The following is a 21,125-nucleotide window of genomic DNA, read 5'->3' as shown; positions in this document are numbered from 1 at the left end:
TGTGTCCCGTGGCGACCCGGAAGAAAAGGAACAGGTTACTTCCGGGTTTTGCCACTCGCGCATGCGCAGACGCTCAAAATGACGTCACGCGCATGCACAGAAGTGGTGAACTGCGATCCGCAGACGCGGGTTGCGTTTTGCTCAGGTTGCAAACGGGGCCCCGGAACGGATCCCGTTCGCAACAAGAGGTACCACTGTACTTTCCTGGTTCAGATTTTAATCCAAGCAACAGAACAGTTATCTTCCAAGCCTTCTCTCACCCAGGCAGCCCATAAAACCATACCTCACACCCACCCCTCAATCCCCTCCACTGACCCGGTTGGTGTTCCACTAGCATGGGCATAAAGGAGGAAGGAAAGGTCAATCGCTTTCTCTCTCTTCTCCTTCCTCTGCTTCTGGTCACCAGTTCACTAGGCTACAAAGAGCTGCTGGGAAATATCGATTTCTCAAGGGCGCTAGATCAACGTGAATCACTGGAGCCAGTTCCTAGAAGCTGAGGTCCCTTTGGCCGGTGTTAGAAACTCAGATACAGTGGTACCTCGGGTTACATACACTTCAGGTTACATACGCTTCAGGTTACAGACTCTGCTAACCCAGAAATATTACCTCAGATTAAGAACTTTGCTTCAAGATGAGAAAGCGTGTTCTCCATAACAGAGAGCATGTGTTGCGGTCAGCCCAAAAAGGCCACCCCACTGTTGTTGGGCAAATTGGCCACATGCTGTGATCGGGCAAGGAGTGTTGCTGGGGAGAGTGTTATGTTGCTAAAGTGTGGGAGCGGTCAGAGGTCTTAAATACAGGGCTCGCAGCCTGGGGCTTTCTCTTGGGCTGCGTGCACCGGATCACCCGCCCACCCTCCCTGAAAATGGGGGGGGGGGGTTCGTTGTCCTCTGACCGTGCTATGCCTGTCACGGGGTCGTCCGCCTTGGTGCGGGGGCCTGGTAGGAATTTTGTCCATTTGGCTGATTGGCTGTTGCCATTTGGTTTTTGCCTACTGCGTAGCAACTCGTCACAACTTGTAAGGTTGGCGGTTAGGCATTGGTTCAGATTGGTTGGTGGAGGGGTAAGTGCCTACCCCTCCCATGGTGGTGCTGCAAGGGAATTCCGTTAAAGGAATCCAGGGGCTTGCCATTCTTTTCGTCCTTGTCCCTGGCATCGGACTTGGGCCGTGCAAGCCCCCAGGAGCATGAGGGTGAGAAGTGAGGGACTGAAGCCCAGCTTCATTTTCTCCCCAAAAATTGTTTCCCTCACTGGCTTCCGCTGGAATCCGGAAGTCCGTGCTGTCCCTGGGGCAAGGACAGATACAGTGGTGCCCCGCAAGACGAATGCCTCGCAAGACGGAGAACTCACCAGACGAAAGGGTTTTCCGTTTTGGAGGTGCTTCGCAAAACGAATTTCCTATGGACTTGCTTTGCAAGACGACAATGTCTTGCGAGTTCCTGCTGGGTTTTTTTCCCTCCCTCCCCTTTTTCTAAGCCGCTAATAGCGCTAATCCGTCAATGGGCTTGCTTCACAAGACGAAAAAACCACTAGACGAAGAGAATCACAGAACGGATTCTTTTCGTCTTGCGAGGCACCACTGTAGTCGTAACCAATGCCTAAGCAACCACTCACGTGTGTGTATTTAAATAAAGCTGTGGCCAAATTCATGCCAAAAACCTTAAACAAAAATTGATGTGTGAAGTGTGAGTTAATGGGGTGGCCTAGGGGACCTTGACGTGCAACATAAATCGTGCAGCAGCAGTGCGGCGGCAGCAGTAGGAGGCTCCATTAGCTAAAGTGGTGCTTCAGGTTAAGAACAGTTTCAGGTTAAGAACGGACCTCCGAAATGAATTAAGTATTAACCCGAGGTACCACTGTATATAAGGTAAAGAAAAAGAAAAGGCCTCAGAGTGGTTTGCAACACATTAAAACGTCAAATAAAACAATCCAAACTAAAACATACAAGTTCCCTCACTGATTAGTCCTATGTGTGAACTGACTCCACAGAAGAGCATTCTGGTCTGAGGCAATACAAAAGTTCTGCAATAGCTGATTTACACATGAAACTTATCACTTGATATTGCTATCACCACACGATGAATGTGCAAGCATTAATCATAGTTGCATTGGAACATAGTCAGATTTACACCTCAGGCTTCAGGAAGGTTCTGCGGCTGCAAGCACCCAGTCTCCTTGCTATCAGAGCTTTCCTCAGCACATTCCAAGTCAAAAATAAGCAACTACACTAGTGTCCTTGGCAAACATTTGACACCTGACTGACCCAACGAAAACTCCCTTCTCCCTAGCTACTCTGCAGTTTTCAGAAACCCAAGAGAATACCTGTCCTCAGTTTGCTGTACACATTCTTGTCAAGGATTTGCGAGTTCATCACTTTTAGAAGACTTGCAACACAAGGAGGAAGATATGGTTAAGAGGCCTCGCTTACTCAACATTCCCTAACAAAACTACTAAACTTAAAACATTCAGACGCATTGTGTGAGAGATTGCAATTCACCAAGTGCTTTTTATTAAAAAAATAACTCAGGGCTCAGACATAAACAGAACTCTTCCTCACACACATGCTCAACAGAGTTTTCTTAATTTTCTATTAGTAGGTTAAAAGGGTGACTGCAAGGTGCCACTAATTTGGGCTCTTGCTTCCTGATCCATAGACGGAAACATGCTCCTTTTTTTGTATCTACTGCCCAACAAGTAGGCTTTATATGGGAGAAGAGGCAGATAGCTGGTGTGGGGGCAGCTACCACTCCCCTCCAACCTATGGCAGTGACACCATGTTCCTGTAGAAGAAACAAGCCTGGCGCCATTTTGAAAGAGGGGCTCTCTTAATGTGTTTCTGCTTCTGTGCCACAGTGCACTAGAGGATTTGGGTTCTGGATGCCAGAATTAAACACAAGCACTCCAGTGAAAGTATTTGTGGATCTCTGGGGACTTCCATGGCTACAGCCTAAAAATAGTCACCATGTCACATTGGAATAGCGTTTGCAGAACACAGAACTTTAGAAACGGAATTTACTTGGTTTGTCACTTCATCAATATTAACTGTACCTGGTTTATTTCCTCTAAAGTGAATGAGACAAGTTCTTATCTTCAAATGAAACCACGCCTAACTATGTTTTCTTTCACTCATCCTACATCACCTTTACCTCTTCTCTCCCATTCTTTCAGCCAGTGTGGTATAGTGGTTAAGAGCGGCAGACTCGTAATCTGGTGAACCGGGTTCGCGTCTCCGCTCCTCCACACGCAGCTGCTGGGTGACCTTGGGCCAGTCACACTTCTCTGAAGTCTCTCAGCTCCACTCACCTCACAGAGTGTTTGTTGTGGGGGAGGAAGGGAAAGGAGAATGTTAGCCACTTTGAGACTCCTTCGGGTAGTGATAAAGCGGGATATCAAATCCAAACTCTTCTTCTTCTTCCTTACCTAGCACCAGAACTTTCCAAGCAAGCATTGCAAAGGCAGTAACCACCTGGGACGCACAAACAGCGGCCCTGTAGACATGCCACTAAAACAAACTTATAAACACAAGTAGGAGGAAGTATTATGTCTAGAACATGACAAAAAATGTATGATTGGGGTTGAAGGGAGTGAAAGATAAAAGTCTCCAAAATTTTAAAAGGAAATGTTGGCAAGCAACATGGGTTTACAATAATTTAAGACTGCAGTCTTCCTTCTCCCTGAGGAAAATGCAATTTTACCACAACAGCTAAACAACATACAACATACCAAAACAGCAGAGGCAAATAGCTCTCTGTGTGTCACTGCTTTTTTTCAAGTAGGGTACATTCCGTCTCTCTTGGAACAAGTCCACATAAAAACGAACTCCATTAATGGAGGACTTGTACCTCCCCCCCCCCCTTCTTGGTTTAGATTATCAGGCTCTGTTTATGGTTGCTGGAATCCCACAAGCCCACTTGAAGCAAACAAAAACTTTCAGCCAAGGACCTTAACAGGCCCTCCAACATAATGTCATCATCACAAGCCTCGTTTCTGGGTCTCTACCATATAGTCACCAAGGCTACAGATGTCTGGTACCCAAACAATCATCCAAGTTTTAAAAACAATTATTCCCAGTTCCTGCCTTTGTAGGGCTTGGAAAAATTTAAAGGGGGTGGGTGAGCGGGGAAATGTATTCTTAGCTTATTCAAGGACCGGGAAAGGGACAGGTCGGCGGTTCAAATCCCCATGACAGGGTGAGCTCCCGTTGCTCAGTCCCTGCTCCTGCCCACCTAGCCGTTTGAAAGCACGTCAAAGTGCAAGTAGATAAATAGGTACCACTCCGGCGGGAAGGTAAACGGTGTTTCCGTGTGCTGCTCTGGTTCGCCAGAAGCGGCTTAGTCATGCTGGCTACATGACCCGGAAGCTGTACGCCGGCTCCTCGGCCAATAAAGCGAGATGAGCGCCGCAACCACAGAGCCGGTCATGACTGGACCTAATGGTTGGGGGTCCCTTTACCTTTATGCATGTCTACTTAACAGTCAGTCAGTCCCAAGGAGTTCAGTGGGGCCACTCTGCAATGTGGTATGAGTTTATAGCCTTCCCCACCTGCCATTCTATTTATCTATGATCATTTAAGCCAAAAGAAAGAAACTGGAAGGGCATTGCACGTCAGGAGCTAAATCCCAGGATGATAATCTTGGGTTTTTCCAGTTCTGGTCTAGCAGTGAAGTCTTGAGTGGCTGCATTAACAACAGCCAGAAACCAAGACACATGTCTATCCAGAAATAAGCACCTCTGTGCTCAAGTGTACACAGGATTGCACAGGGGCTGTATTAAGAACAAATCAAGAGAGGAAATATCCAAGAAGCAATGAAGGAGACAAGGGTTTTTGCCTGCTGCACTCTTGAGTTTTGCAGTTGCTTCTCCAGATTATTTTCAGAATTTCCAGAATTTTTTTCTGTTCACTGTCTGTTTTTCTGTTCACTCTAAACAGCTTCGAGACATTGGGGGGGGGGGTTAATCTCCCATCTTCTGAACTTCCCCCCTCATGTTTTCCCTCTTGGTTTTGCTGTGGATTAGCATACCTTCTCAGAATGTACGACAAGCCTTTGGAAACTTGGTGCTGTTTCAAGTGATAAATTTACTTTTATAAACAAGAGATAAACTTATGTTACAAATACTTTCCCTAGCTGCTTTTATTTTAAAAATTAAAATAGACGGAGCGAATGAACTTCCGCTTAGAGAACACACAGCCACCTATATTTTATTCATGGTGGTTGAACGACGTGGGATAAAATCCTATACATATCTGCTCATAAGTAAACTCCGTTGAGTTCATTGCCCCGCTGATGTATATGGGACTTACTCACAGGAAAGTGTAGGATTGCAGCCAAAGGGTGTGAGCCAGAAATCCTCCAGTTCAAATCTCACCTCAGTCATATCTCACTAGGCACTCTTAAGAGGCAAGCTACAGTTCATTTAGGCTCAGCTCCTCCTTCTCCAATACAGAGATTATACTCATTTTATACAGCATCATAACATATTTATATCTATCACTAACCCAAAAGTTAAATGCTCAATGGCGAAACAGCCTCGTTTTAGAGCAGAAAAAGGATGAGGAGGTCTGACAGATCTCCTACTGGTCACCTTCCGTTAGGAACATCCTGTTGGAGTCTACTTCATATACAGCACTACCACTGAAGTAGTTTTGGATCTTTTAACTGGTTTTTGTATACCAAAGAGACTGGGTAGAATGAAACTGATTTAGATTAGATTACTTCAACCATGAAGTTTTCTTTTACTCTTGTTTTGTAACTCTGAATACTATTGCGTGGCAAAAAAAGATACAAGTCCTTACTAAAGTACTATCTGAAGGCAGCCCTGTTTAGGGAAGCTTTTAATGTTTAATAGACTATTGTATTTTAATATTTTGTTGGAAGCCACCCAGAGTGGCTGGGGAATAAATAACAACTTCTTCTTCTTCTTCTTCTTCTTCTTCTTCTTCTTCTTCTTCTTCTTCTTCTTATTGCTATCTGCTGTTCTGCAGCTTGAAAATGTCACCCTGTGTAAACCATTAAATGTTTCTGATTTGGAATTCCTGGTCAATGGCTGTTTCCTCTACAACCATCCAAAGTAAATGAAAGCTTCAATACACATGGCAAGTGCAAAGCAAACTTTCAGATTTCTTTGGGTTCAGAGGGGAAGCTTACGTCTTATCTCTGGAATTTTTTTAACCTGCAGCATTAGCCTATCATCCAACAGCAATACATATCAACTACAGAAGTAATCTAATGCCATCTAGAGCCCAGATTACTACCAACCAAGCCAGTTCATTTTTTTAATGAACTGAATAATGAACTTTTTTTATTTTAAATTTTTATTTGTATCCCACCCTCCCCGGCCAAGACCGGGCTCAGGGCGGCTAACATAAAAAAAAATTGATACAAAATCAGACAATAATTAAATCACCTCTTAAAAACAAGTCAGGATAAAAATAAAATCTGAATTAGATGGCTTTCTGCAGGATTTGGGTTGGGAACAGTAAATGCTCATCAGACCCAACTGTGTACGCCGATCTTATATGGGCCTTCCATTATATGAACTCCTTCCATCTACAGGTTTGACCAAGAAAAGCATCAACTCTTTGGAACATGGATGCAGAAGAAAAGCACACATGTGGAATCGTGTTTCCATAGCACCCCATAAGGTTTAAATGTAAAATGCATGGCCCATCAAGGTAATTTTAAGGCATTAAAATAATTACAAACATAATAAATATGTTTTTCCCAATAGTTAGCCGGGTATAGAGTTCCACAAAAATGAAAGCGTACAGTTTCCCAACTACACAGAAATTATTTCTTATAAGACCTAGAATTCACCAATTTCTCTAGGGTTGCCATATTTCAAAAAGTGAAAATCCAGACATTGTTTCTTATGGCCAAATCCCAGCTATGTCCAGGAAATTCTGGGCGCATGGCAGCCCTAGATCTGTCATTAAAAATCCAGTCACAAGATTAACACATTACCATTGCAATAAAACGCACGTTTCTTTATGATTTATTGGTTCCACAAGCAGAAGATTCTTACGGAGTTTTAAGTCACTGACATGCTTCTATTACTTCCTAGCTTTGAACATTCAGATCTGTAGCTCTGCCAAAACCAAAAAGTCATTAAGAACCATATTTTAAAATTATAGCTTTATTATGTAATAAAAAATAAAGCAGTCTTTTGGGTCTTTTAAGTTGGAGCTTTCAGCACTGCACATACACACCAAGCTATATCTTGCAGCTAATAGCATTCTTGCTAGATTTTGAGCTGCTCCCATTCATTTCAATGCGCCTTGAGGAGCATATCTCACTAGACAGCTGCGTCAATTTTCCACCCTGTCTTCTGTAAGAGTATCCAAGAACTGAAACCCAAGGCAGCCACTTCACTTTACGTGGAGGTACAATGACACCCCTCATAGTCAATTCAAATGTACATATGAAGCTGCCTCATTCACATGTCACAGCAGCCTATCTTAACCATGGTGCCATCATGAAAATGCCTCTCTCCTGCTCCCTGAACAGCTCAGACAAGCCGTTCTGTAGTTTGTCATATTGTCACTTCCTCGGGAGTACAGTGGTACCTCGGGTTAAGTACTTAATTCGTTCCGGAGGTCTGTTCTTAACCTGAAACTGTTCTTAACCTGAAGCACCACTTTAGCTAATGGGGCCTCCTGCCGCCGCCGGAGCACGATTTCTGTTCTTACCCTGAAGCAAAGTTCTTAACCTGAAGCACTATTTCTGGGTTAGCGGAGTGTGTAACCTGAAGCGTATGTAACCTGAGGTACCACTGTAAAAGTCCGCTGAACTCGGTGGGGCTTGCTTCCCAACAGACACATACGGAATCATGAAAACATCACTAAAGTGAAGCATTTTGGGTCTGAAAGTCTTAACTCAAAAGATCTCCATGCTATTTTCCTTACCAAAAAGTGGGCACAACCAATATTTATCGCAGCCAAAGGTCTTACAAAAAATAATAACACTACTGACCTCCAGACGTGCTACTGCGGGGGGGTGGGCACTAAAATCCACAATGCCAACAACCATGCTTTAATTGAACAATTAAGTCTGGTGGAGTAGAAATGCAATTTTCCTTCCTTTTAATATCCTTGTGCCCTATAATCCATATGTGGAACATATTTCAGATTGGTGCAACACGGCAAAAAAAGAAGAAGCATACAATATTTCCAGGCTTTGAAAAAAAGAAAACACTTCCCCAAATTGCCCGATCTATGTTGGCAATTTTGGGCATGTTAATTGATGGGGTAGGGAGGACTGATGATACTTGTCTGACTTATCAAACTTTCTCCCATTCAGAGAGGCTTGTAACTTGCCAGAGGCCTGAAGCAATTTTACAGGCCTGTGCTGAAGTTGTAAGAGGTTGTTGTTGTTTCTAGTGTTCAAACTCAAATGGATGAATTTCCATACATAATTTCTCAGCTTTGAGAATATAGGAATCATGCAGATCATGTTTACCGCATAACCGCCATTGAAGAAATGAACTGATTTATATACATATAGTTTCAAAATTGTACAAGCACCAAAACACAAACATATACCTCAGTTAAACAGATGACCAGTACGTTGATATAATGTTGCCTGCTCCCTTCATCTTTGTAACAGCCCCTGTAACAGAACATAACTCAATTCATCCCCCTACTTTGCATATTATTATTATTATTATTATTATTATTATTATTATTATTAAAATTCTTAGACTCTTAACTGTCAAACCCAGCAGCCATTCTGATGAATTATAACATCTCATTTCTATGTCCCAAAGCCAGAGAAGGTAAGATTCTGAGATGACTGGGTTTTTTAATTTAAAATATCACCTATCTAGCATTTAACAGCAGAGCCTTCAATGGAGTAGAAACCATTACCTGGTTTTGGAGATCTTCCATTTTGTTTCCAAGTTGATAGGGACTGTAATAGGGAATGATGGCATCTGACGGGAATGTGTTCCACAGGGCGGGCACAACTACCACGAAGGCCCTTTGCCTGGTTCTCTGTAACTTTATTTTTCACAGTGAGCAAACTGCCAGAAGGCCTTCGGAACTGGACCTCTGTGTCTGGGCTGAACAATGTGGGTGGAGACACTCCTTCAGGTACACAGGGCCTCAGCTGATGTGAAGGGAAAGTGAATTTGCTTGGTCCAGGTGAATGTGAGAGTTCTCTCACACAACCAAACTCAACATTAAGCAGGATCGTCCCTCCCCTCACACACCTGTCAAATTTGGCCCACAAGGATTTGGCCTACGGAGTCAAAAAGGTCCCCTAGTCCTGCTATAACAGTATCCTAGAAGTTGAACATTAAGCGTCAGGGGAATGGTATGCAGCAAAATAAAAAATCCTCCTCTCTTCCCCATACAGTGGTACCTCAGGTTACATACGCTTTAGGTTACATATGCTTCAGGTTACAGACTCTGCTAACCCAGAAATAGTGCTTCAGGTTAAGAACTTTGCTTCAGGATGAGAACAGAAATCGTGCTCCAGCTGCACGGCGACAGCAGGAGGCCCCATTAGCTAAAGTGGTGCTTCAGGTTAAGAACAGTTTCAGGTTAAGAACGGACCTCTGGAATGAATTAAGTACTTAACCCGAGGTACCACTGTACTATACTTCTCCCGCTACTGAAAATTGCTGATGGTCTTAGCAGACCTCTTGATGATTCTTGAGCCTGCTGCAGCAATTGTAATGTGCTGTGCTAGAGGTTGTGTGACTTTCAATCATATTTTTATTGCTTCCTTGATTTCTTACATTGTATGTATTTTATTGTACTGCAGTTTGAAATCCACAGAAGTCAAATGCTTCTTCACAGACATGCTGCAAGCCACCTTGTGAAGCAGTGATCTTTCAGACCACAGTTTGGGAACTCCTGCCCTACTGTTCAAAAATAAAGCGTTCGGATTCAGGGGCTGTGAGCCAGCACCAATCCTGAGCTGTTTAGCACCAAGCAGCGCAGTTGTGGAAGATTTCAGGAGAGTAGGAAAGGGGGGAAAGGTGTCCCTTGCCAGAAGCAAGGCTTCTGGAGCCTTCAACAAGACCACTAATGATGCAGATGGAACCTAACTCTATTTCCATCTGTCACCTTAGTCAAGTGAAGCTATGCGGCTTCTGAACTGGGGTTTGTATTTGGTGATGGGCTGGATGAAAGCCAATAAACTGACAATGAATCATGAGGAGTAAGTGGTTCTCATGTCTGTGGAATCAGGCAGGCAGCTTTTTCCAGATAGGGTTGTACTCACCTTAAAGGAAAAGGTACACCGTGTGCAGGTATTCCTGGATCCAGCATTGTCACCATTAACACAGGTGGCCTCACTGGCACAGAGTGCTTCTTCCCAGAGCCGGCTGCTTTGCCAGCTGCAGTTGCTCCTTGACAGTGAACAGTTTGTTCACAGTGACCCACATTCTAGTAACCTCCTAAGAGAATTGCTGCAATGCACTGTACATGGGGCTGCCACTGAAGACCACCTGGAACTGTTCGAATGGTGTAGCTGGGTGGAATCTTATCCCACTGATTCTATTCTCTTCCAAATCTAATTTAAAGTGCTGGAACATGCATCTAAAGCCTGAAAAGGCTTGGGATGAAAATACCCAAAGGAACACCTTTCCCTTATGCTAAGCTGCCTGTAACTATGATGTCTTAAAAGGCTTTTCTCTGCATTTGACTGCTGCGGGTGAGCCCATGGTGAGGAATACAGCCTTTTTGGTGGTGGCACCGAGTATGTGGAATGCCTTTCACTCACAGGTGCAATTAGTGCTGACATCATTCTAGCACCAGGTTTAAACTCAATTATTTGCCCAGGCATTTTAATGGCTGTTTAGCCTGATCTGTTGCTTTTAACTGCTTTTGTGTATTTTGAATGGTGGGTTTTTATTGTTGTGTGTTTTTTATGTTTTGTATCCCATCTGGTATGTGAATAGATGAATGGAAGACTGTAAATATTTTTTAATAACTACAGCAGTTAAATAAATATGAAAATGTATGTTCACGAAGATACTGTTGTTGAGCAATGAGCTGAAAAGAATAAAAAGGCATCTAAAAGGGGAGGAAGAGTCTGAGAACAAGCTCTCATGAACAGAGTTCATTTCATCCGATTCATGAAAGATAATCCTCCTATGGCCCAGAGGAGAGAGCGTATACATACATGCATATATTACAGAGGCAGAAACAGAAAAACAGGGAGGTCAAATGGCTATGAAATGTGAATAGTACAGCTTGCAATAATTCTACGTAATATACTGTAAATACAGAAGGTAAATACCATGACCTTTCACAACAGCATTAATTGGTAATAAACACAAATCATCCAGAACTTATCAAGAGGTTTGATTCTTTTTGTTTAAGCTTGATTCAAGACAACGGTTTCACGTCCCATGCACAGGTGTTAATTAACACAGCAGAGATAGGATGATTGCATTATCATCACCATTTTAGCTTGCTATGAAATCCACATCTGGAACTCTGTAGGTCTTGTTGACTTTTTTTTTAAAAAGTGGATTGCCTACTTTGGGAAAAAAAGTCAACAAGACCTACAGAGAATGTGAAGGTCCTGAATGCAAATCCTACATTGACCTAGACTAGCTGTCTGAAATGTGCAACCACTTCATGCCAAAGCTTTCTGATCCAGCCAAGAAGATATGCATATGGGTCTCCATAGCTAGGTTCCTTACCGCACTGTGTAATCATACATTACAGTGGTGCCTTGGTTCTCAAACTTACGATAATCCATTCTGGGAGTCCATTCGACTCCCGAAACCATTCGGAAACCAAGGCACAGCTTCTGATTGGCTGCAGGAGCCATAAGCCGTGGAAGCCGCGTCGGACATTCAGCTTCCGAAAAATGTTCGCAAACTGGAACACTCACTTCCGGGTTTGTGGCGTTCGGGAGCCGATTTGTTCGGGACCCAAGCTGTTCAAGTACCAAGGTACCACTGCATTCACAATTTGGATTCAATTAGATTGCTAACGCCTATGTGTAAACTAGCTCCATAGCAGAGTTTTTCAAAGCTAAATCAAATACTGAAAACTACCACTGTTTATTAAACAATATAAATAGTAAGATGAAATATGAACAGACAATATTTTTAAAGCACATCAAATGCACATTTAAGGCACATGACTCCCCCCTCCCCAAGAATCCTGGGAACTCTAGTTCCTCCCCTACAGATCTACAATTCTAAGCACTATGTGTGCCGGATGCACTTACAATGTATAGTAAAGATCTGTCCTATGACACTCCTATCTACACTTGCTAAAATTACAACTTCAGACACACCGAGAGTGATATCTGGGGGGAGGGGGGGGCTTAAGCACAGGCACTGACACACAAAAATCTTCTAAATTGCAACTCAGAAAGGTAAAGTCACTTCAAACGGCAACAGAACTTGGAAATAACAAAAATTGATATGCCACCAAGAAAAGATACGGAAGATTAGCAATACCTGAAGAAGAATATACTTGAATGTTTGCCACCCAGCTCAGGGGAATGCCACTGTCATTTTTGCTCTACATCCAGCAGCAACCAACTCACCATGCAGAGAGCCTTACCATCTGGCAGACAACCGCAGAGTAGCAAAAAACTTATACCAGTAATTCAGATGGTAACTCGTTTTTAATAAACAAAAAGACCATACTAGGTGGTAAATTACTACTGTATTGACTCAGCATACCTAGCTGTCATCACAACAACAAGACCTGGTCCTTCCATCAGAAGGGAGTTCCGTTTGCACTGACATGAGAAACAGTCCTTAACAGTGATGTTTCAGGCACCAACTACCATATTTTTCGCTCTATAAGACAAACTTTTTCCCTCCTAAAAAGTAAGGAGAAATGTGTGTGCGTCTTATAGAGCGAATGCAGGCTGCACAGCTATCCCAGAAGCCAGAACAGCAAGAGGGATCATTGCTTTCACTGCGCAGCGATCCCTCTTGCTGTTCTGGCTTCTGGGATTCAGAATTTTTTTTCTCTTGTTTTCCTCCTCCGAAAACTAGGTGCGTCTTATGGTCTGGTGTGTCTTATAGAGCGAAAAATACGGTATATGCTACGCAGTAGTTAGAAAACATCATTTCAGGCAATTTCTCCCTTTCTTAGAACAGTTATTAGAAATGACTAGTCTCTTTTTCAGCTGCTAGAATAGCTACAGGTCTGGGCCTTCTGCTCTATTTTAAATCATAATGTTTGATGAAAGGTTCTTATGGCGCCAATCCCCTATTCTCCCCTCAACATGCACTGTTCTGACTGCACGTCTGTTCTAGCAACTCTACACACAGTTTATCAGCCTAACTGCAAGACATTAACAAGACAGGTGCCAACTGTTAAGTTGTGGGTGAACATATCAGACGACACAGCAATTCTTCAGACAGCTCTTGTTTATTCACAGGCCAGCACAGAACAGGGCTGGACGGTTCAGCCAACCTGCTTATATGGAGCTCAACTACATGGCAACAGTAACAACTTTCTGTAACTATCCAATCACTGAACGTCACTTTCAATTCCTTATTTGCATATGCAGACCTGAGTGAAAACTATCTACAGTATCCCCCTGCTGGCCCAGAGTGAGAACTTCAGTATACATAACACCAACAACAGCCCTGAAGGTTCCTCAGTTTGTTAAGTGATGCTGGAGGTTATGAGGGACATTTGGCTCAGCAAAGAGAGGTAGGATCTGGAGTTGGAAACCTGGACTCACAGCTTAGCCATGAACTTACTGAGCTGTCCTTGTTTTTTTTTAAAAATGCACCTCAGAGCCAAAGTAGAAGAGATGAGGAAGATTTGCTATACTTTTCGTTTACTTCAAAGCAGCCACTCCTTATTGAGGAGGGTTCTTCATTTGATCAGGGCAATAGCTCCAGGGCCATGGTTCCCGAAATGGGGCACATGCCCCACAGGGGTGCAATTTGATATATATTTTTTTTGGGGGGGGGATTTGGAAGCTTGTGTAGACCAAATTAATGGCCTTTTAGGCTTTAGGCTTCCTCCATGTGAATAGGAGTTCACTTTTTGAGTAATAAGAATTATATGTCACCAGGGGGGGAATCAGGATTTTAGAGATACTTAGGTGGGGCATAGTCCCCAAAAAAGGTTGGGAACCACTAGGGAAGGTGTGTTTAACCCTTCAATTTAACCACAGAGATGCTATTACCCTATGGGGGGCAGTGAAAAGAGGTATTCCCCCACAATCTGGCTAATAGTTTGAGCGATGGGGTTTACATTGACAAAATGGTACTAGGGAAGGGTTAAATACTACCAGTACCATTTCCCGGATCACACTAGGAACACACGCACCCTGGAAGTTTCGAAGTACAGTGGTACCTCGGGTTAAGTACTTAATTTGTTCCAGAGGTCTGTTCTTAACCTGAAGCACCACTTTAGCTAACGGGGCCGCCTGCTGCCGCCGCACCACCGGAGCACAATTTCTGTTCTCATCCTGAAACAAAGTTCTTAACCTGAGGTACTATTTCTGGGTTAGCGGAGTCTGTAACCTGAAGCGTATGTAACCTGAAGCATATGTAACCCGAGGTACCACTGTAAAGAAAAATATATTGGGATATCCAATCACAGACCTCCCATGTAACCTGTACTTATTCCCTGTATTCAGTGGAAGCAGCAATCCACCTCACAGACTTTTACATTTCCCTAGCCCAAGGAAATAAACTAATTAAACTCTGCATAAAATATATATCAATAAAATGTGTGCACCTTATTGCGCAGAAACAGTGGGATAATGGAAGAATGCAAACATATGAATGAAACAAGCTGGTGTGTACAAGTGAAGGATGAGATAATTAATGGAAATATGGTACTTCATCAGCGCTACATCCAATTTTCGCTTTCACCGACTTCCTTTTCCCACACTGCCCATTTACCACAGTCTGAAATCAGAAGGCTATTTCTCTACATACAAAGTTAAGTACAAGTGAATTTAAAACACAGAAGTATAAAATCCACAACTGATACAGTACACTGAACAGTTATCAGTTTCAGAAGCCCTGCTAACCTGCTGCACAGTTGCCATCAAACTTTAGGCTGAAAGCTCTTTGAGATAGGGACTTGTTCTTTGCTTGAGGCTTCTGCTGTAAAGAGGCACTGATGTCAGCACTACCTCCAAATGGTTTATCTATGGGAGCAAAGATCTCTAAGAGATGTGAGGTTGCCAAGATTTAAGTCACGTTTATATTTGGAACGATAAACTGTAAGGTTGGAATAGGGTCAGAAGTTAATTTAATCCTCTGCCCAAGCCCAATACTATTAAAAGGTCCTTAGAAAACTAATACCACCAAACAAATGAAAAACAGGTTGTAGGTGAATGCAACACAAGTGACTGTGGACTCCCATGTTCCTTCCATCCTTAGCTTCCCATTCATTACTTATTTGCTGCCAATGGCGAAATGACAGGGACGAGGAAAATACTTAGGTAGTGCAGCACCAATAACTCCTTTCCCCCCAAACCCGCTGAAATTGCTCTCCATTGGGACTTCAGGAGCCAAGGACGTCCCACGGCTGACACCAGAAGCAAAAAGGACACACACAGCATCAAAGCCGTGTATGAATGTATTGTTACAATACCTCGTTGCACATCATCACAAGACAACAGGTTGCACCATAAATGTTTTCCGAGCCACCACCGGATTTCGCCGCTAACAAGATTATTAAATCATTAAAAATCCTTCCTTCAACTAAGGGGATAGGGCAATGAAGAGTCTCAACAACCAACCCCATTAACAAACATCACGGCTGCAATACAAGGCAAGCTTATGCCGAGTTTAAGCACATTGTAGGAGTTCCCAAAAGAGAACTTCTACTAATACAAAATTTTCAAAGTTTGTCCAAACCATGCCTAAAATTAATTAATCAGTATAGTAATTAATGTTCATACATATACATATTTCATAGCGGTTTATGTTGCAAATCACAAGCACTATCCGGTTAGTACTTGGCGGCAACCTGAAAAACAATGCAAACATTAGAATTTTCATTCTTGCCTATATGGGCAAGTTATCACGTTATAACAAACTGAACTGATGCTTAGAAGCCTATATATTGTAATAGATGAAGAAACCTACATATTCGTGTTCCTATAAATATACGGTAATTCCCACAGATAGGCAGAATGAATACATGATACAAGGAAATGTTTTTCTTTTAAGAAAATGTGTTTTGTTCCATGCAACCACCATTCATCCTTCTAGGATCTGTGAATCGGCAGCACTTCATAATAGGCTTGAAGTGTTAATCTGGGTAGTTTACTGCCTTAATTCTTTCCCAAACAGGTTCCTAGACTCAAGAGCATGGGTAGGCAAACTAAGGCCCAGGGGCCGGATCTGGCCCAATCGCTTTCTAAATCTGGCCCACGGACGGTCCAGGAATCGGCGTGCTTTTACATTAGTAGAATGTGTCCTTTTATTTAAAATGCATCTCTGGGTTATTTGTGGGGCATAGGAATTCATTCCCCCCCCCCGAAAAAAAAATATAGTCCGGCCCTCCACAAGGTTTGAAGGAGAGTAGACCCCTGATGAAAATGTTTGCTGACCCCTGCTGAAGAGTAACCATCTTTCTTTATTTCAGAGCAGTGTAGCAAAGCAACAACAGCTCCGAAGAGTCTTATGGAACCTTAAAGATTAACAATATCATTCCGGCACTAAGGTTTTGTGGACTAGTCTACTTCAAGGAAAAGCAAAGTTTCCTCCAACAAAATGCCTAAGGTCCTATTACACTGAGTTTTGGCTGTTTATCACCCTGCAAAAAAGACTGTGAACAGAAATGCTGTAGGCGTTATAAATTCGCAGGCTACCTATCCATTATAAGGTTGTAATATTCAAATCACACACAGGGAGGTTTAAAGTGAGTAGACAGTCTATAAGTGGAATGAGCATGGCTTAGTACCTCAAACTTACAAGAGCTCACAAGTATTTCAAGGAAATTACTTATGTTATGAGATATACAATCCTATGAGATATACAACCCTACCTAGGAGTGTTTTCCACTGAACAGTATGGGCTTGCTTCTGAGTAAGCATATAGGGTTGAACCATAAATGGGCAACACAATACAGTACTGTACAACAATCTCTAACGATGGAAATCACTCGCACTGCTTTATTATTGAGTTCAACCATTTACCGATATTGCCAAAGCGCATCGCCAACTTAATTTACGCGTTTTGCCACGCTTTGCTTTTTTTGACTACGACCTTTCTCCAAGGTGGCTCTGGATTAAGATTTGCCCAAGTGCAAGTTCTCTGCATCTTAACTCATCGGGAAAGAATGCGCTCGATACGTTATCTATTAATCAGAGCGCCTGGCTTGCTTTTTTTTTTCTTTAAAGGAGTACTCTGCTTTTAATGTGGGGAGTCGGGGGGCAACTAGGTTACAGGGAGAAAGCGCACGACCACAAGAGAGAAGAGGAAGGAGAAAACACAGTGTTCGCCTCCCGTGTTTTCCCCCGCACCAACCATCCCACTTTCCCCCGTTCAAACTAAGGTCAAACTTAGTTGCTTCGGAGAACCTCCGGCGCGCCTTTCGTTTCCCAAGCGTTGCGCAACCTCTCCAAGCCCCCAAAGCGGACGGAGCGAACAGCTTCGGTGTCAATGCGTTTTAAGGGACGGGCTGGTGGTTTTAAGGGTGGCAGGGATGGGGGGGGTCCGAAAAGCTCTACGGCTGCCCTGCTTGGAAGCGCTCCCCCCCCTTCCCCCGAAACTTTTTCCAGGGCTCCCCGGACAAGCCCGTGACGCACGGCGCCCGTGCGCTCCAGCCCGGGAGGCAGCGCCTTTGGCCCGCCCGCCTCCCCTCCGGCAGGTACCTCTTCCTCCTGCAGGTTGGGCTCGGCGGGGCTGGGCTCCTGCTCGCCTTTGGCGCTGTTCATGGTTCCCTCCGCCGGTCCGCAGCGCCCTGGCCCGCCGCCGCCGCCTCCTCCTCCTTGCCTCGCCTCTCCCGTCCGCGGCGCGTCTGGGCTGAGGTGCTGCTGCTGCTGCCGCCGGGCAGGCGAGCGCGCCGAGGCGAGGCGAAGAAGCAGCGGGGCTCTAGCCCTGGCCACCAGCAGCGGCAGCTGCTTCAGCAGCATGCAGGGCTTCCCCGGCGGCGAGAGAGAGACCCCGAGCGAGCCGCGTGAGGGGCGGGAAAGAGGCGGCGGCGGCGCGCGGCGGCTTCTTTTCCGTGGAAGGAAGTCGTGAGGGGAAAGAGCCGCGAGCTCCTCGCCTGCGCGCCTGGCTCTGGTTGGCGGGGAAGGTGGCTCGCGCGCCTGGCGCCCACTCCCTGGGACGACGTGGGAGGGAGCGGAGGAGGAGGAGGGGGGGGGTGTTGGGGGGTGTCGACTAATCGCGAGGGAGAGGAGAGGAAGCCCCCTCAGCAACCCTCTGGCACGTGAAGAGAGGCGGGTCAGAAAGCAAGGCGTCGAGGCTTGGGGAAGGAAGGAAGGAGGAGCTTGGCGGGGTGGTGACTCCCAAATCCAATGGCAAATGACAAGTGGTCGTGGGGTGAACTTGCTTTGGCGGGGGACCCACGAGGGGCATCTAGTCCAGCCCCCTGCGACGCAGGAATCTTTCGCCCCTCGTGGGGCTCACCCAGGTGGTTGGCGTCCGTCTGTCTCTGGCGACAATGGAAAAGTGTGCGCCTTTGGAGGTGAAGTCAGACAGTTGGAAGGAGCCAAGGCCCCCTCAAGCCACCCCCCAAAAAAATGTTTGAGGGGGGCCACACCTGGGATACAGTGGAACCTCAAGTTGCAATTGTGATCCGTTCAGGAGGCACATTCGCAACCCGCAGCGCTGCGTCTGGGCACGTGCGGGTCGCGGTTTGGCACTTCTGCGCATGCGCAAAGCGTGATTTTTGTGTTTCTGCGCATGTGTGAGCGCCGAAACCCAGAAGTAACCCATTCCGGTACTTCCGGGTTTGGCGCAGTGCGCAACCCGAAATCGCATAACCTGAAGCATCTGTAACCCAAGGTACCACTGTACTGAATACCGTTCTGGTTGCCTAACCTCCAAAAGGGTATTTGTACGCCTGGGAAAGGTTCAGAAAAGGGCAGCCAAAATGATCGATGGGGTGGAGCAACCCACCCCCTCCCCATGAGAAAAGGTGGCAGCCTTTGGGACTTCCTGGTTTATAGAAAAAAGCAAGTGAGAGGTGACATGATAGAAGTTTATAAAATCATGCATGTGAGAGAGGAAGTGGATAGAAAATGGTTTTAACCCTCTCTCAAAACACTGAAACTTGTGGAAGGTGAATTTTGGAAGATTTGGGACAGATAAAATAAAGTACTTCACGCAGCACATCGTTAAAACTATGGAAGTTTCTCCCACAGGAGGCAGTGATGGATGACTTTTAAGAGTATTACACGAATTCATGGAGAAAAAAGCTATTGATGGCTACCAGCCACATATAGTAAAAGCTATGGTTTTCCCAGTAGTGATGTATGGAAGTGAGAGCTGGACCATAAAGAAAGCTGATCTCTGAAGAATTGATGCTTTTGAATTCTGGTGCTGGAGGAGACTCTTGAGGGTCCCATGGACTGCAAGAAGATCAAACCTCTCCATTCTGAAGGAAATCAGCCCTGAGTGCTCACTGGAAGGACAGATCCTGAGGCTGAGGCTCCAGTACTTTGGCCACCTCATGAGAAGAGAAGACTCCCTGGAAAAGACCCTGATGTTGGGAAAGATGGAGGGCACAAGGAGAAGGGGATGACAGAGGACGAGATGGTGGGACAGTGTTCTCAAAGCTACCAGCATGAGTTTGACCAAACTGTGGGAGGCAGTGGAAGACAGGAGGGCCTGGCGTGCTCTGGTCCAGGGGGTCACAAAGAGTCGGACGTGACTAAACAACAACAACAATCAGTCCCTGGAAACTGCCGGAGGAGCGATGGCTCTTGGGCATGGATCCTGCTTGTACATTTCCCACAGGCACCTGGGAGGCCACTGTGAGAACAGGACGCTGGACTTTATGGGCCACTGGCGTGATCCAGCTGGTTCTTCTTACGCAGATGATTTTCCCTATTAATTATCATTACAAGCACAGATAAATAAATCAGCCCACCAGTTTGCATCAAATCCAAAAGTCATTAGATCTAGGAAGGCTTCACGCTGAGGCTGATCAACATGATACCTGCCTCATGTCACTAAAAATAAGTCTGAAGATCAGAAAGGATTTATAATGGTTCTAACATTTCTAAAGGCACAGCTCGCTGCTGACAGTACAGCACAGCACACAAGTGGCTCCTTTGAAGCCGTTTCAATCTGTTGATTCAGTGTGTGTGCGTCTTCATATTCTTTCACTTTGACTTTTATTTTTATGACAGTAGTTGAAAGAACCACATCCCAGAAAATCACTAGAATATCTATGTTAATTTCAAACACACATACATGCCCCACAATATTTTGACATTATGGACCCAAAAGAGTGCTAAAATAATATATTTTAGGGTCAAACTAGAAGTGATATAAAAGGAATTTCCAATGGTTTTTTTTTCTTTTGCAAAACGCGGCCGAGGGGAAGGGTACAATCCAGACCTGGGCTTATGCAATGAGGAGAGTTCTTAACCTTTCCTTCCATACTGTTTTCCCGCTGAAACCCCAAGCTGTCCCCCCCCCTTTATTTCAAAAATAAATAAATATGGGCAACACAAGTTTTCTCAGTAAAGGCAAAATAGCACTGCGTAGGGTTTGGGGGTGGGGAGAGATGCGAGGAAATTATGCAGAGGAGGGGAATCTTACAGGCCTGCCGTCCTGTGCTTTGTACATATTTCAGATAAGGGTCCTTCATGGCAGACTTTCAGAAAGGAAAAACAACATGGGCATTCCAGTCACGGAACTTTTGCATCACATCCAGCTTGGTGTTTAGACTCTGTTTCATAGTGGGGGGGGGGGGTTCCTAGTTGTGGTAATGTAAGATAGCAGGAACAGGGAGACACACTAAGCAAATAACACACCACAGACTGTTTCTGCTAGGCATTACGAGGCCGACCAAGTAAGAAGACAGCATCATGTCTCTTTTTACAAATGAGTGGCTCTTGGGTACTAGAGGTAACACAGTACCTATCACCTATGCTTCATTTTCTACTACAGTGGTACCTCAGGTTAAGTGCAGTGGTACCTCGGGTTACATACGCTTCAGGTTACATACACTTCAGGTTACAGACTCTGCTTACCCAGAAATA

The 21,125-nt window shown here is 44.7% G+C and overlaps 2 protein-coding genes across 2 annotated transcripts in view; both read right to left on the bottom strand.

The window, feature by feature from the left end:
- Positions 1–18,316, bottom strand: part of RBPMS (RNA binding protein, mRNA processing factor) — an 80,690-nt gene extending 62,374 nt beyond the window's left edge. Inside the window, exon 1 of the mRNA XM_082205208.1 lies at positions 17,781–18,316. Coding sequence (XP_082061334.1) covers positions 17,781–18,041 — 261 coding nt within the window. The 5' untranslated portion in view covers positions 18,042–18,316. The remainder of the gene's footprint in view (positions 1–17,780) is intronic.
- Positions 1–21,125, bottom strand: part of PURG (purine rich element binding protein G) — a 228,491-nt gene that overhangs the window by 161,259 nt on the left and 46,107 nt on the right. The gene's annotated exons all lie outside the window — the stretch shown is intronic.

This window comes from Podarcis vaucheri, assembly GCF_965113315.1.
Source record: "Podarcis vaucheri genome assembly, chromosome: 17".
Lineage (NCBI taxonomy): Eukaryota > Metazoa > Chordata > Lepidosauria > Squamata > Lacertidae > Podarcis > Podarcis vaucheri.
This window is presented reverse-complemented; position numbering and strand designations above follow the sequence as displayed.